Source organism: Lepeophtheirus salmonis, chromosome 5, assembly GCF_016086655.4.
Source record: "Lepeophtheirus salmonis chromosome 5, UVic_Lsal_1.4, whole genome shotgun sequence".
Lineage (NCBI taxonomy): Eukaryota > Metazoa > Arthropoda > Copepoda > Siphonostomatoida > Caligidae > Lepeophtheirus > Lepeophtheirus salmonis.
Genome location: NC_052135.2, coordinates 2,250,919 through 2,267,503, shown reverse-complemented (window position 1 = coordinate 2,267,503; position 16,585 = coordinate 2,250,919). Strand labels below are relative to the sequence as shown.

The 16,585-nt window shown below is 34.6% G+C and overlaps 1 protein-coding gene across 1 annotated transcript in view; it reads right to left on the bottom strand.

The window, feature by feature from the left end:
• Positions 1-16,585, bottom strand: part of LOC121118012 (uncharacterized) — a 75,059-nt gene that overhangs the window by 20,221 nt on the left and 38,253 nt on the right. Inside the window, exon 2 of the mRNA XM_040712547.2 lies at positions 338-425. Coding sequence (XP_040568481.1) covers positions 338-425 — 88 coding nt within the window. The remainder of the gene's footprint in view (positions 1-337; positions 426-16,585) is intronic.

The window sequence follows — 16,585 nt, the reverse complement described above, 5'->3', positions numbered from 1 at the left end:
CCATGACTGATAAAAACTATAGTGGTTCTTACTTGCTAATACGTTTGAACTTTTAAAATGGGGAGACATCACTCATTATTAAGAGGACTAATATCTTTCAGATTACCAACAAATACTTTTTAAATAAAATATGCTCACTGGGATTTCGACAATTTTCGACAATATAGTTACATTTAGAAAAGAGTCGAATGCGTGCATTTGGGAGTATACAATAATGAATCACCATAATATGAAAACTTGTGCAAGTAGATTGCACAACTGTAATCTCACAAACTTAATGATGCGCCCATTTTTTCGTCTCTACTTATATTAAATGTAAAGTACATATATCACTTACCAGATGTATCCCATATACTAAACATAACTTCATGCTTGTCGACTTCTTTCGTGAAGAAACATTTGTCAAAACTGGTTGGACAATATTTCTGAAATAAAAGAAAAAATGAACAAAAATTAGACATATATTATACTAATAACTTAAAGGCTATATATTATGCGGCCCATCAACACAAAAGCAAATTAGAGTATATTTTATCAAATTAATTGTGGGTTACGTTTCTATCGTCCATTTATTTTAGCAAATCATCCTTATTAACCCTTTGACTCTAGCACAAATAGGACTTGAAGTAGCAAAAATTCATTGCCACAATTAAAAATCAAGGAACTAATGGATCTTATTCGGAAGGTCACTTAAATCAAATGAAGGCACTATCTAAAATTATGGATTTTTTAACTGAATCCACAAATTTGAATAATAAGGCAATAATTGACTAAAATATGTCTATTTATTATTGTGCTGTAAAGGATGAGGAAACAAAAATTAGAATCATTTTCGAGACCGTCTAGCCTCAGTTCTATAACTCTGACAATTTTGTACTTGGCACCATTTAAAAGAGCTGACAAATATATATAATTTGATGCTTGTTTTGTTTTTTTGCGATCAAAAATGTACATGCAACAAGGAAAACAGCAGTGGGTATGCGATTTTCTCGGCACACAAGTCGATCTCAAGGAGATCTCGGCCATTTTCAACGTGTTCCTGGCCACCATCTTCAACACCAGGAAGGTCATAAACAACTCCGACACGGTCCCCAGGAAGCGTAGGCCATAACAGGAATAGAAGTACCAATTTCGTGGCTCTGGTCAATGAGGAAATAGATAAAGTCAATACGGACGTGCACAAGAAGGTCCTCAGGAGCCATGTCTTGCAATGGTTGAAGAACACGTTCCCTAGGAACAACTATGTCTTTACCCAAGAGGGCGCCCCGGCACACACGTCCAAGAAGTTGCATGATTTCTGCAGGGAAACATGGCTTCCTTCAAGACGAACAAGACTTATCACTCGAATGTCGATGTACTGAAGGCCGGGATCACGAAGGAGTGGAACAACTTGATCTCGGACTTCATCAAGGCCATCTGTGCTTCCGTTCGTCCATGTATTGAAGCTATCATTCAGAATGGAGGGGACGTATTGAATAAAATACGTGGAAAATTGTTGAATTACTTACTTTTCCTTTAAAAGTTTATCATAAAAATGTCAGAAAATATTTTTTTTCTTAATTTTTCTAATTTTTGACCACTCATTATGTCCTTATCTTTATTTTTGTTTTAGATTGTTTTTATGTTGATGCACCATATGTATACATATAAAGAGAGAGAGGCTTTAAAATCATAACTAATGTCGAATGACTTGGGTTAAATGTCAAAAAAAATAAAACAGAAAAAGAAGAATAAAAAAATGAAAAACATTTGTTGGCTTAAATATGACTTTTATTCATTTCCTTATAAATATGTACGTAATAATATATATATATAATAGAACATTACCAAAAAAACAAAAAAGGATTTGGCAGAAGAACAATTATTTTTTCACATTATTTGTTATAGAGTAAAAAAAATAATAGTAACAACTATAAGTAACAATATTAAACTTTTAATCAAAAAAACAAGGTATCTAAGAAGAAACAGAGTTTCTTTACTTGAAGGCATGTCAATCAATCCACATATTATTGATTATCTATTGACGAACCCTTTCAATAGACAGATGTGCATATTCTATGTAAGTAAGTGGATTAGTATAAGACAAGGGATTGGTTTAGAGGTGTCGTATTTATTTCAGTTATTCTATTATATTATCTGATAATAATTTATTATAATCATATTGATCAAGTTTGAAGCTCAAAAAACAACTGCGCGGCTTGTAAAATGGTCTACGTACAATCAAGGGTCCGTTTGAGGATCCACAATTGAATGGCATGTCAAAAATAATAGCATGATAAAAGAATGTATCATTGATATGTGGCCATAAACAAAGTCATAAAAAAAACATCATGGACTATTCATTAATTTCGTTATTCTTAGTTAGGGGAAGGAGAAGAAACTGTCAGGGAAATTCACGAAACCTTACAGTCATTGATATAACAAGTTTGTTCTCATAGGCGTAGGAGAATATGATTTTGCAAAAAGGCGCAGCTTCAATTGGTAGCAAATATTAATACTAAATTCCTATGTATATAGTATATTCCAATATTTTAACTTTGCAAAGTTTTAAATGTTAATACTCAAATCTTGGGCAAAAAAAATAATAAAGAAAGATAAGGAGATGTTTAAACTATAAACGTTTCTAATTAGCTTATGTTTTAAGAGAAAAAAAGGCATTCCTTTGTTTCTATAGATGGAGTTACTCGTTGTTTATATATATTATCAGGGGCGTCTGCAGGGGGGCTGGAGGTGCTGTAGCCCCCCCCCCTAAATTAAGGAATTCTGGGAATTTAATAGAGTTTTTCCTCCTCATTCTGGTAAATTATGCAGAAGAGCAAACAATTAAATATTTGAATTTTTTTCCAAAAAATTTAATTTTTTGTGAATAGCTATAAATTTTTTGAAATTTTTACAAAAAAATTTAATATATGAAATTAAATTTGTACGAAAGAAATTAATATTTGAAATTAAATTTGTACGAAAGAAATTAATATTTGAAATTAAATTTTACAAAAAAATTTACTATTTATTTTTTTTTTTTTTGTTGAATAGCTATAGATTTTTGAATTAATTGATAACGGCTTTTGATTTTTGAATTTTTTCGAAGAAAAGTAATATTTAAATTTAAAAAAAAAAAAAAAAAATTATTTTAAATAGCGGCTTATGAAATTTTTTCCCCAAAAAATTAATTTTTGAATTTTTTTCTCCAAAAAAGCAAGCCTACGAGTAGGCTTGCTTTATAAATAGATTGTTAAAAATCGTCAAAAGATTGGGCTTGACATGTTAAATAACTTGAAAAGCTTGGTAACAGTTGGGCCTTGGGATTTCAAAAAAGGCATGTTTTTGAATAGTAGTGTTTTAAATGTACGATGAGCAAATATCTCCAATTTTAAAAGTGTGTCCCTGGCTGTACTTACCACAGAAAATGTTCCCACTTAGGTTAATAATGACGTCATGCATTGAAGAATTCTTTTTAATAGCAGGTGCGTACGTAGAGTTTGGGTTAAAGGGGCTGTAGTCATCCCCAAATGAAGGAGTTAATATAATCTGTTTGTGAATAGCAGTGGATTTTTTAAATTTGTTACAAAAAATTATATCTTGTGTGACTAGTCTTTATATGAAATTTTTTTACAAAAAAAATAATTTTTTAGGCCTAGATGTAGCTTTTTGAAATTTTTTTCCAAAAAATTTCAAACTATTTGGATTTAATTTTGCAAACGCCCCTGAATAGTGTTTATTAATCCTAGCAGGTTCTACTGTAAGTATCTAGTTTCCAATGTGATCAAAGGTTGGGCAAATGTTCTTATAAAAGTTTCCATAACAAGGGAGATTTGAAATCATCTTCAGCACATACAATCATCAGTTTTAATTATTCCTACTCATTCTCATTAGAAGATGGAACTAGTGATTTCGGGAAACATTCGGGTATTTTAAAGTCTAACCTTTTCTTCCTGTATTTTATATATCCTTCTTGTTGTCTTGAATTTTATTTTTATGTATTAAATAATAATAAATCAAATTAAATTACTTAATTATGTCTTCAAAATTTAAATATATATTAAAATTTCATGATATAAAGTCAAACATTATTCTTTGATAAAAACAGTTATTTACGGTCGTTTGCTCAGTAGCTCTTCAGCATATTCGATATTTTGTTCCAATTGTTATTTCTCAAGGAGCATAAACACACAGGCACCCTCCATAGGTCACGGAACCCGCGATTTAATGCAGCAACCCCTTATGGACATATTACCTGAAAGTGGTTCTTCTTTTGTCTGTTTACACTCAGATGGAAAAATCTGTTAAAAGACTGTGACGTCAGATCCATACCCTCTATAGAGGAACTAAATGCTCAGCGATAAATATCAATAGCAATATATAGGAATTCAATATAAACGGATAAAAATATATTACCTCTCATAAACATTTATAAAAAGTTAATACCACAAATTAAAGAATAATAATAATAAAAACCTACTTGATAAAAAGTTTCCTCTTAAGATCTTTTAATGACGACATAAAGAAACGAACATACATACGAATACATATTAAAGCTCAAAAAAAAAAAAGAAATACAATGTCAAAGTAATCTATGAATTAGTTTGTTCCCAAAATGATAGACAGGTTCATTTCAAGGGAACGGAGAAGAGTTAGCTACAAAATTCCACCAGCGTCGATTTTCTCATGAATGTTATGGAGGAAAAATATTCCCTAGCTATTCAGAGACTAAATTTGCTAATGCGTACATACCACATTTGAACATGTTTCTCCATTCATCGCTGATACGCTACAAACTGGGCAAAACAGTGTCTGAGATCCACACCGGCCTCCCTATCGTTTACCGGTATGCCTGCCCTACTCGTGCAACCATCTTTCGGTGGGTTGGTGAGATCCGGGATGTCACTTTTAAGCTCGAGAAAAAGTGTCTCATCCGGACATCCTCAGGGGACAAGAACACCCAACAATATCGCCCAAGTCATGGATCTGGGAAAGATCAAACCCTGATTAAGCGTTCCAGAGGTCTCTGCGAAGTTTCACCCCTCTCCCCACCCACAGTGGTCTTTAGAATCCTGACTGATGATTTCCGCCTCAAAACCCTCCACAGCATGTGTGTACCGCATTCTTTCTCTCAGGCCAACAAAGATGAGCGAGTGAAGTGCTGTAGGCTCCCACTTAAGCTCTTCCATGACCAAGGGAAGTAGTTTTTGGAATCCCATCTGTTTTTGCAGGACGAGTCCTGGTTCTTCTGGGACATGAGCGAGTGGAGGGATGGTCATGCAGACCCCAGACGCAGCGTTCAGCGGTTGATGAAGTTTGTGAACGAAGGGGAGCTCTCTAGGCAGTTGCGGGAGTTTGAGAACCAATGCCACAACGTAATCTAAGCCTGAGGAGACTATGAGACATGATTGACTACTTTTTTTTATAGATTTTGAATGTAATTTCTTGTCTTACTGAGGCAGTATCAATCATTTAGAAACAACTAAATATTTACTTATTAAAGAAACGAAAATCAGTTGGAGGCAATGACACCTAAGAAATAGCTTTATGGACCACAGAAAAAGAGGATAAATTCCTGTAAAATAGCCTGTGTGTTCTGTCAAGACGAGCATTGGAGTTGTCCACCAATTGAGGTGACTACTCAAGAAATTATGAAGATAATCCACAAAGAGGCACTGATGGACATTATAGGGATTTCAAAAAGTGTGGTACATTTGGACATGAAAGAGCTGTGTGCAATTTGGGTGCCACTATGGGTCGCACTCGAGCAAAAAAGTGTGGTGAAGAAGTTTTAAAGGAGAGGTTAGCAAGTTTCACGGCAACAAAGCATCATTTTTGAGAAAAAAAATTGTAAAATTCACCCTCAAAAATAATTATTATTTTTAGTTTTAAAGTATATCATCGACTTGATAGGAGATTATGTTGAAATATAAATCATTTTTGCCCCAATTTTTTGTGTGTTTTCTTTGTTGGTTGGGTACTTCTGGAACCAGCCTTGTACTTTTTATAGAAACGAGAATCAATGAGAGGCAATTAGACATTAGAAATAGCTTTATTGCCCAGAGAAGAAGAGGAATAATCCTCCACCCCCCTCCCATTTTGTGGGGGAAAAGAAATCACCACCACCTTTTAGAGTTCGCTCAATAGTAATAGTATGTATAACTTTTTCTCTCCGTTGAGTTAATAGAGCATTAACTCACATATTATACCATATATAAAGAATACATTTCCCCCTCATTTCTGGATTGAATGATAAATAAATATCGGGAGTATGAGTCATTCATCCCCCTCTTAAATCTACATAGTAAGAAATATATGTCTCTACGAAGATCTTTCATAAAGTACAGCGAACATAATATTATAATAACAAGTTATCAAAAGAAAGTTATTTATGTATATTGTAGTTATCATCTGACTCCTGGAACCCAATGTGTCATACAGATCCAAAATGGGTGTCCATTTATTGGCATCCTTTGTCTTAGAGCAGATCCCAAAATAAAAGGGGGAAGTGTTAGGGAGAGTACATATTATTTATGTATACTGTAGGTACAAAGAGATTGAAAAAGAGACGTAACAGTTGTTTGAAATCACTTTTTATTGTTGATATACTCATATCATAAGCGTGATTGGTAATTTTGACGCGAGCATTTTCGCCTCCTGTTGATTTTGCAGCATTGTATATTCGTAGCATTTTGTATAATTAGTTCAAAGTTTACTTTTAATCTTTATTGTTGAAACATTCCCTTGTTTCTATAGATGGAGGCACTCGCTGTAAATATTATTAAGTTACGAAATGATAAAGACTACCCCAGATAGACTAGAAATTACATTCAAAAATTTAAAAAAGTACTCAATCATGTCACATAGTCCCTTCCAACTCGGATAACGTCGTGAAAATGGTTCTCCAAGTTTCAAAAACTCCTTTGAGAAATCCCCTTCCTTTACTAACTTCATCACCCGCTGAACGCCGCGTGTGAAGTCTTCATGGCCATGAAAGTCGTAATCCCAAAGCAGGTGCTTCAGCTTACGTAAGAAGAAATCGATCACAGATATTGAGATCCGAGCTGTGGGGACTATTCATGATCGTTTCCACCTTTCTCCACGTTAAGAACAACATGGTGTAGTTGGTGATGTGGGGATGTGCATTGTCCCACACATGAGCAGAAGTTCCTTCAGGTGAGTTTTTTTCTTCTTGCGGCTGGAAAGCCACATTCCTATCGTTCACAGGTACTCTATCATCGTCTCTCGGCTGGTCTTGGTCCCGTCAGGTAGGGCTTGGACCGAAACTCCCTTGGGTTTACAGGTTAGCCCGCCAGGATCATCGTCTTTCTTGATGTATGTTTTGGACGAGCAGTCCCCACATATCCAACGACACCAGGCAGTTCTTAACGCGGAGAAAGTTGGAAACGATCAAACAGAGTCTTACTGGGGCAGTCTTAATCATAGATATTCCTCTTTTCTTTTCTTTTAATAAGGCTTTAGATAGACAAGCTTGTTGTTAAACCTAAACCTTAATTATTATTTTATGTATATATGTACACCCCTTTCCTTTTCGTTTTTTAATGTGACGCGCTGAGCTGTATTTGAAATCTTCCTCGTGAAAAACTTAGATTGATTCATTTTACTTTGTGAAAGAAGCATTCTTTGAAATGAATAGCAAATTGTTTTAATTCATTGTATGTACACTGTAGAGGTTGCAAATATGTTTAATTAATCTAAAAATGGGAATTTTAGGCTCCCGCTATCCGAATAAGAGCTTTATTTTTGTGTTAAAACCAAGGAGTTTCTTGTATTTAGATTTGAGAGTATGATACAACTGTTACAACAACAACAGTCAGAGAAAACTAAATAAGTTTTAAAGCGAATCATAGATTACAATAAACAATTTAAAAACTTTTTCCATTTTCAGTAGTATCAAATGATCTGGAATATATTATGTAACATTATACATCCATATTCACATATCCGTGTACGTAGATTTTATAAACACATCTACAATCTACATACAAACCTTAATGAAAAATAAATTATAATTTAGAGAGTGATGATAAAATTCTTTAAAGTTTTGTTCTAGAAAGTTTTTTAATTAAAATACATATGCAACAAAAAAAATTAAAGAAAAAAAAACAACAAATTGTTTTTTATTCAACAGCGTTCCAAAAAATCTCACTGATCTAGTTCAAAAAGAGTAATAATAGTCCACCATTATTCTTTCAACTAACCAACAAAAAACATAAATATGTTGTAACGAATATCATTACAAGGGATTAGAGTCAATTTCTCAAAACCAAACAAGAAAAGCAACAACAAAATAGTCTGTTTTTATCTCTTTTAAACATTTAATCCATGGATGAAATATGTGCCATTTTAATCCTTTTAAATGTTCTTTTTTTTTTAAATAGTAGAGATATTTTATAATATGCGACTCACAAGAGACTAGTTCTTTTATACAAATAATGTAACAGCAGAAATCTTATTAGAAACTATGTAGTCCTTGATAATAACCGCTGTTCAAGGTACTTCATTCTATTGGAAGCCCCATAAATCTACCTCTTATAAATATGTAACACATATTGTTGTAGCCATAGCAGTGAGTCATAAGATCAGCTTCTTCACATCCTTGTATAGTTTAAAAAATCATTATTTCCTTAATGAAAGATGATGAGAAAGAGAGATGCTAAATATGGCTCACTACTTTTAAATATGTTAACTAGTGTTGGGGGTCGGTCTGAAAATCCTAGACCGGTCTGAGATCGTTACGATTTTTAGTGGATCGAACTAATTTAGTCATTAAAAGAGGTTCGGTTTGGATCAGTCTGAAAGAAAAATGGAATCTGGATCAGTCTTTCAAAAAAAAAAATATATATATGTATCTTTCGGTCTCATTTAAAATTCGAATAAGATCGATTCTATAGACAAATTCTTGATGATGTCAGTTGTGTTTTGAAATTGTGAGTATCGACCTAAACTAACATCATATGAAGTTAAATGTGTTCCATAAATCATAGCTGTACTAATCATCAAATCAGGATAGTGTAGAAAATCGGTTCATAAATTGGCATCTAAAAAAATCAGTCTATATTTTGAGATCTAAAAAAGTCGGGCAATATATTGAGACCAAAAAATCGGTCCAGGATTTCTGAACAATTAAATTTCGCTCAACGGTCTGAAATCATGGTCTGCACCGAAATATCAGTCTAGAAAGAGTCACTTAAGACCGAGCCGAAAATAAATTCAGGCTTAAACTGAGTCTCAACACTAGTTTATTATTACTACATGTTTTAATTCCTGGTTTGTTTGTTGTAATGCATTCATAAACGATAAAAATAATTAACTCATTTTCCCATTATGGCATAGATATGACGATAACTTGTCCTATTGGGTTACTTTTTAAAATGTTTTTCATTGTCCGTCCTTTCATATGCGGTACAGCATCAAAGACACTTACAAAAAGCAATGACTAACATATAGTTATAGGCAAAGATACTCTAAGGAAAGAGACGATAAGGATATCAAAGGAACAACAAATCATCACCTTCAATTCCGATACATAAAAACTTTCTTTGCGAGGGTCGTTTGAAAAGTCCGAGAGATTGAATTACTGGCATGTATCGATGCTATGTTTTGTTAGTAACATCTCTCCGAAGAACACACACTAACTTTCAGCTAGATTTCTTTCTGTTTGACATTCGTATGAATTGAGAAAGTGGAGTGATTTAAAAAAAATGGACCAAAATTAATTTGTTTGTTGATTAAAAATTACTTTATGAACCCCCAAACGCATCAAGAGATAAAAAGACGCTTGATAAACATAATGGGGACTCTGCACCTTCAATTAGAACAGTTTATAAGTGGTTTTATAACCTTCGGAGTGGTCATATGGACACAAGACACGCTAAACATTCTGGACATTTTATTGATGTTACTACTACAGAAATCAGTGATAAAATCCATGATATGGTGATGGATGACAGAAGAGTGAAGGTGCATGAGATCGTTAGCGATGTGGGCATCTCGAGTTGGAACCCTATTTCCATTAATTTTGCTACCAGAACTGCTGAAGTTTGAGCTGGTGCACTTTCCTGATGAAAAAGGATTATTTTGTGGGCCAATCAAGGCCGTTTTTCTTGCAGTTCGGTTTTCAAACGGTCCAATAACGATGAATAATATGCAACTGAAATAGTTTTACCCTTTCTTGGATGACTAAGTAATTATTCATATGTATTTGTATCAAATAATTATAATATTTTCCCTTCACTCTTCTCCTATGTATAGGCAGCTGATATTTTATGGTTTTATGGTACAAAAAAAACCAATAAGAACCCCAAAACAATGAGGTGGGAAAGAAGATGATAAAATCTATATAATTGTAGGGGTTGTTCCTTAATTAGTCTTCCTCCTTCCAACAAGAACATACTAATACTAATAAATACATAAGAATCCTTCGATGGAATTCAAAAGATTTTAACATGTGTTAAACATAAACCCACAATACAAAAAATCATGGCTTGAATATGATTTGGCTCTTCCGGAGAGATAGAAAGATAAGGAAGGTATTCACACAATTGGAGTAGAAAAATTGACCATTATTTTTCTATGTAAGTGTATTATAACACATTATTCTAATCTACAAAGTATGGATACAAAAAAATCCTACTCATAGAAAATGGGCACCTCATTTATTATTCCTTGTTCAACAATACAAGTAGGTACATTTGTATGTATGTAGGCAATTTGAAACAGTGTCCTCAAAGGGGGAGTAAAGTAAGAAAAATAATTCTAAAGTGAGGGAAAAAGCACATATGTAATTAAATATTCAGAGACTCTTAAATAACTTTTTAACTTTGTGAACATAAAAAGTCCTTACTGCGTAATGATGTTTGCCCAAGCCTTCAAATCTTTACTTCCCAGCCATTATCAAAATATTTTACGATCCCCCATATTTTATAAATGATTACAGGGCAAGGACTCTTAAATTAGAATCCACTTCGAGGGCTACTAGCCTCAATTCTAAAAGTTTGACAATTTTGTACTTGGCCCCATTCGAAAGAAATAACAAAAAGCTACAATTTGATGTTTGTTTTGTTTTTGTGGGATCAAAAATGTCCGTGCAACAATTAAAACAGCAGAGGGTGTGCGATTTCCTTCACGCACAAGTCGATTTCCGACAAGAAGATCTTCACTGTGGGCGCTTTTTTGAACGGGAGAAATGATCACTTCTTTGCAGAATCAAAAGGTTAAGTCAAGGAGCCCTTCAGGACCAAACGTCCAGCTCAGGTCATGGTCCACGGCGTCGTGGCGTTCGATAGAACCAGAAAGTCAACATGGACATCTACTACAAGTTCCACAGGTACCATGTCTTTTCATGGTTGAAGAGCACGTTCCCAAGAGACAACTACATGTTTACCCAATACGGCACCACGGCACACATGTCCAAGAAGATGCAGCATTTCTGCAGGGAGAAAATGGCTGACTTTTGGCCTTAATCCTCACCTGACGTGAACCCCATATACTTTGCTATTTTGTTTGTCTTGGAAGGCAATACGAACAAGACTTCTTGCCCGAATGTCAATGCCCTGTAGGCCGTGATCACGGAGGAGTGGAACAACTAGGCTTTTAAAATTTTCTAATTTTTGAGCCCTCGCCTTGTAGATGTACGTGTATTCCTGAGAGCATTTGTTTTGGGTAATTTCGGTTCGTATCCTGGGTAACATATTTTTAAATTACGGGACCTTACGGAATGAAACATTGGTACAGAGTGTCATCACTAATACCAATCTACCTCTAATATATTATATATCTCCTATTTTTGGATATATATCTTATTGATTCCTTTTTCTTTACTAGATATTATTGTATAAATATAAGTTGGTTATTGGTTTCATAAATATATATCCGATCTATGATGAATTGCACTTAGTTCCAAATACCATCAAAAACACAAATGTTACCTATTCTATATATGCTACATATACGAGTATCTAAGAGCAGCCTTGGAAAAAACAAAACAAAAATACTATTATATATATTTGGTTGTAGTAAATTTTGTTGGAAGGGGGATTCAGACGGAGAAAGGAACCAAAAACTAACCGCAAATATAATGGCATAAATATACCAGTTGTGTTCAAAAAGTAAGGTGACTTTTCAAATTTCGAAGTTAAAGTACATTTGGAATGCTCGATTTTTTCGATTTCTTTACGTTAGTACTACTGTTTCAGCTATATAGTATGTTTAGTTTGTTTGTAAGAGGCATGCCTGATTGAATTATTTTGCGAGTTTGACGATTTTTTGCTATTGAAAAACATGGATAAATAATTTGCAATTAAATGTTGTTTGAAAAATGAAATTAAGTGCTCCAAAACACTTGAAATGTTGACAATGGTATTTGGTGAAACTGTTCTGAGTAAAAAAAAAAATGTTTAGAAGTTGTACAGGTTCTTAATTTTCCATAAATCTGGGCTCTGTACGCCCAAGCACGTCTACGATATGGTTGTACGGTCAATAAAGAGTATCATCTGGAATTATGCACCACTTACGATAATCAATAGGAAGAAAACGTCCGGAATTGGGAAAAACAGTTCATGACATTTGGATCACGAAAATTCCATCTTTGCTTGAAAAAGATTTTTTGCCCCAAAAACAAGACCACAATCATGCCTCAGCCTCCATATTCACTGGATTTGGCCCTTGTGACTTTTTCTTGTTCCCAAAACTCAAGAGACCATTGAAAGGACGGAGATTTGCAACGATTGAGGAGATACAGACTGCATCACTGAAAGAGCTCAAGGCTATACCGAAAAATGCTTATGAAAAGTGCTTCGAGGATTGGAAAAGGCGATGGCACAAGTGTATTGGCTCTGGGAGGGACTACTTTGAAGGGGACATCATAAATATTGGATAAATAAAAGAATATTTTTTACTAAAAAAACACAAAGTCACTATACTTTTTGAACCCACCTCATATATATTAGAATTGTAACATATTAAAGCTAAAAAAAACTACTTAAAATATCTTGAATAGCAAAAACAATTAACGGCTCAAATAGTTTTAGTAAAAGGATCATAATTTCTTTTACATACCCATGAACATATGTATTACTACACAAATACTGAAATTGTTAATTTATGTCGTGTGTTTACAACACATCGTATATTTATAGGCAAAAATACCTCCTAATTCCTAGGCTTTGATCTAAGCCTCATCCCAAATAACTAAAATCCCACGTATACATATATATGTATGTCGTGCGTCTACATAAAATTAATCTTGAATGACAATAAAGAAAAGGAGAAAGTCCAATATATCTTTTCACTTCATTTCGATGTAGATTAGAGCGGTTTGATTTCCAACTTTTTTCGAATTTCGAATAACGCTAGGGCGGAAAAGTTGGCATATGATATGAAAATGACCTATGCAAAGTTGATTAGTAAAAAAACCAAAAAAAAAAAACCATCCTAATATACATTGAAAATACATATCAATATTTCTTAGACATATTTTAGTCAATTATAGGTAAATTTGTCAAATTTGTGGGATGAGTTAATATTCCCTATAATTTTATCTATAGTTGAATACCTTTATTTGATTGAAGGGACCTATAGTGGCCCCAATATGGGATATTATTTTTCTATAGTCTCGATCAATTTTGCTTACATTAAGAGTACAATTTTAGCGTCTCCAGAAGATTAATATCCATAATTTGTTGAAAGATTTTAATGATGATTCGTGTAAGGATACAAATGTATCATATACAAAACTCAATTTTGAGGAAAATAATTATAACTTGCTTTTGTGTTGACTGATCCTAAATAAAGACATTATACATATTCATCCCATTCCTAAACAACAAATGAATTGCCCTTAAGGACATCCTATATATAATTTGTGTTGTCTTCTAAGCAAAAAGCCCCCTAAACTTTCTCCATTCCTCTTTGTTTCATCCATTTCCTTTAAAATAAAAAGGAAGATACGAGTGCCCAAAGGCACCTTTCTTCCCATAAAAGAATTATTATCTTGTTGGTACTATGTAATTCTATCCAACATAACCACCACCACTTGTTCCTAATTCTTCTATGTCATCCTTTGATAACTACTTATATGTACCTATATAAAGTCTCACCTTGAATTAATATATAATAATAACATGTTATCTTGTTTTTTCAGAACAAATTAAGACATTTTCTTCACAACATTATTTTCGAGTCTTGTCAGAATGAACAATTGCCAAAAGAATAATATAAATAAAAGAAGGATGTGATAATTGATGAGTTAAAACACAATACTTGGGGAGAAGGAGAAAAAAGCAATAGCCCTGAATCAATTATGCATTATAATAAACAATTAACCGTTCATCTCCTACAAATGTACATTCAAGTTGCAGGAAAATTGTGCTTTTTCGGACTCATTGCTTGTTGCATATAGCTTTGAAGTAGGTCTATATTACTGTTGTTAGTATTTATCAATATTTTCGTTGGGCGGAACGGGGCTAGATTATAAATTTGATTCCTTTTTTGAAAAATAATTTTCATTTTAGGGTTATTCAGAAATTTGAGGGATTACTTCATATGCAGACATGGGGGAGGGGGTATCCCCAATCGAGTATCGGAGTCGGAAAAAATGGACATCGCTCGTCATTTTTATAATTACACCTAAAATAATATAGGTCTTTAGACAAAAATTCAGGGTGTCCACGATAAATTGTAACTACTTTAAACTTCATCCAGATCCATAATGTGGATATTCGGGGTTAAATCATACTAATATAAAAGGTTGCGTGAACAATACACTATAACTTCCACCACAATTGTTTTGACAACAAACAATAGTCATCATGGAAAAAGTAAGGAGAGACACCATCCTCGAATTGGCTCGCGCGGGACACAATCCCTCTACTATCTACAAGCTTCTTAACTACCCCAAGACCACGGTGTACCGGGTCTTCAATGCCTGGGAGGTTGAGGGGAAGGTCTGCCACAAGGCCCACAACATGAGAAGTGACCGAATCTGCACTCCCCGCTTCCTTGAAGGCCTCCAGAAGTCCATCAAGGCTTCGCCGGGGACTTCCTTGTCCAGGTTGGCCAAGAACCGTGGAGTGAGCAAGCAGCTGGTCTCCAAGGCTGTGAATGAGGACCTCGGGTACAGGTCATACCGAATGGCCAAACAACACATCCTCACTGCATTCATGAAGGCCACCAGGCTCACCAACTGTAAGCGTGTCAATGAACTGAAGGGCCATGGAGGAAGAATCATCTTCTTCTCCGACGAGAAGAACTGGACAGTCGACAGAAGCTACAACGTCCAGAATGACAGGTGGCTTGCCAAGGAGAGAGAAGAGGTCCCTGCGGTCTTCAGCACAAAGTTTCCGGCCTCCGTGATGACCCTGGGTGTCATCTGCAGCACCGGTGAGGTGATGCCTCCTTTCTTCTTCAATCCCAAGGAAAGGGTTAACGCGATAAGGTACTGCGAAGTCATGGAGGAGTTCGTCATCCCCTGGATGAAGGATACGGCCGCTGGGAGGGAGTTCATATTCCAACAAGGCTCAGCGCCCGCACAACTCGCCATGAGGACCACTAACCTCTTCAACTCCCACGACATCACTTTCTGGGATCGCAACACCTGGCCCTCCAACTCACCCGACCTCAATCCGTGTGATTACTACTGGTAGGGGAAGTTGGAGAGGGAAGTGTGCAAAGTCAGCCACAAGAGCATCGCGGCCCTGAAGGGCTCCATTACGAGGGAGTGGAATGCTGTCGATTCCGTGGAAGTTATCAGGGCATGCAAATCCTTTAGGGGCAGGATGGAAAAGATGGTGGCTGCTGAGGGAGGACATGTTGAATAAATTTATTGTTTAATATCATGTCTAACCTTTTCATATTAACAAATACACTCCAAATTCCATTTTTATCAAGCAGGTTGAATTTTAAGATAGTTCCAATTTATCGTGGACACCCTGTATATACCTTTTTTCAGAAAATGACATATTAGATTAAATAGAAATGTAACTTTCAAAAAACGTCATTAAACTAAATATTGACACCGTCTAGGAAAAGGGATTTCAAAAAGTTCATGCAATTAAACATGTACCACATTACTTATTTAATAAAAATGGAAAAATGAAAAGGCCACTCTCATATCCGAGTCGGAAAAAGTGAGATGTCAGTTGGACAATTTGGTAGTGTACCGTTTTAAATGTGTTAGCGTCTCGGTAGCACTTTAGTATAGATATATCAAACAGCACTATTTTGGACTTACGGTAATGGAAACGCACATATCCCTAGCAACTTGTTTTTCTCCTTAAATGAGTCAATTATAGTTTTATCGATTCTTTAACATCATTACTTATAATAATAATAATAATTGAAGGTGTGAAGAACCCTTGTACTTACAGTAGAACATCGTGCCCTTCATTTGACGAGAAATGAGGTTAATTGCTCAAATTATAGAAAGCTCTTTTTCTAAACATACATTTATCATGTTTTTTCCCCAAGACATTTATCTAACTATGTACATCTGCAAATGTCATCAATGTTGGATGGGATGACAAACTGAAGGCTGGCAATTAAAAGAATGCTACAAGTACATACATCTTGTTGTCCCATAGTGAGC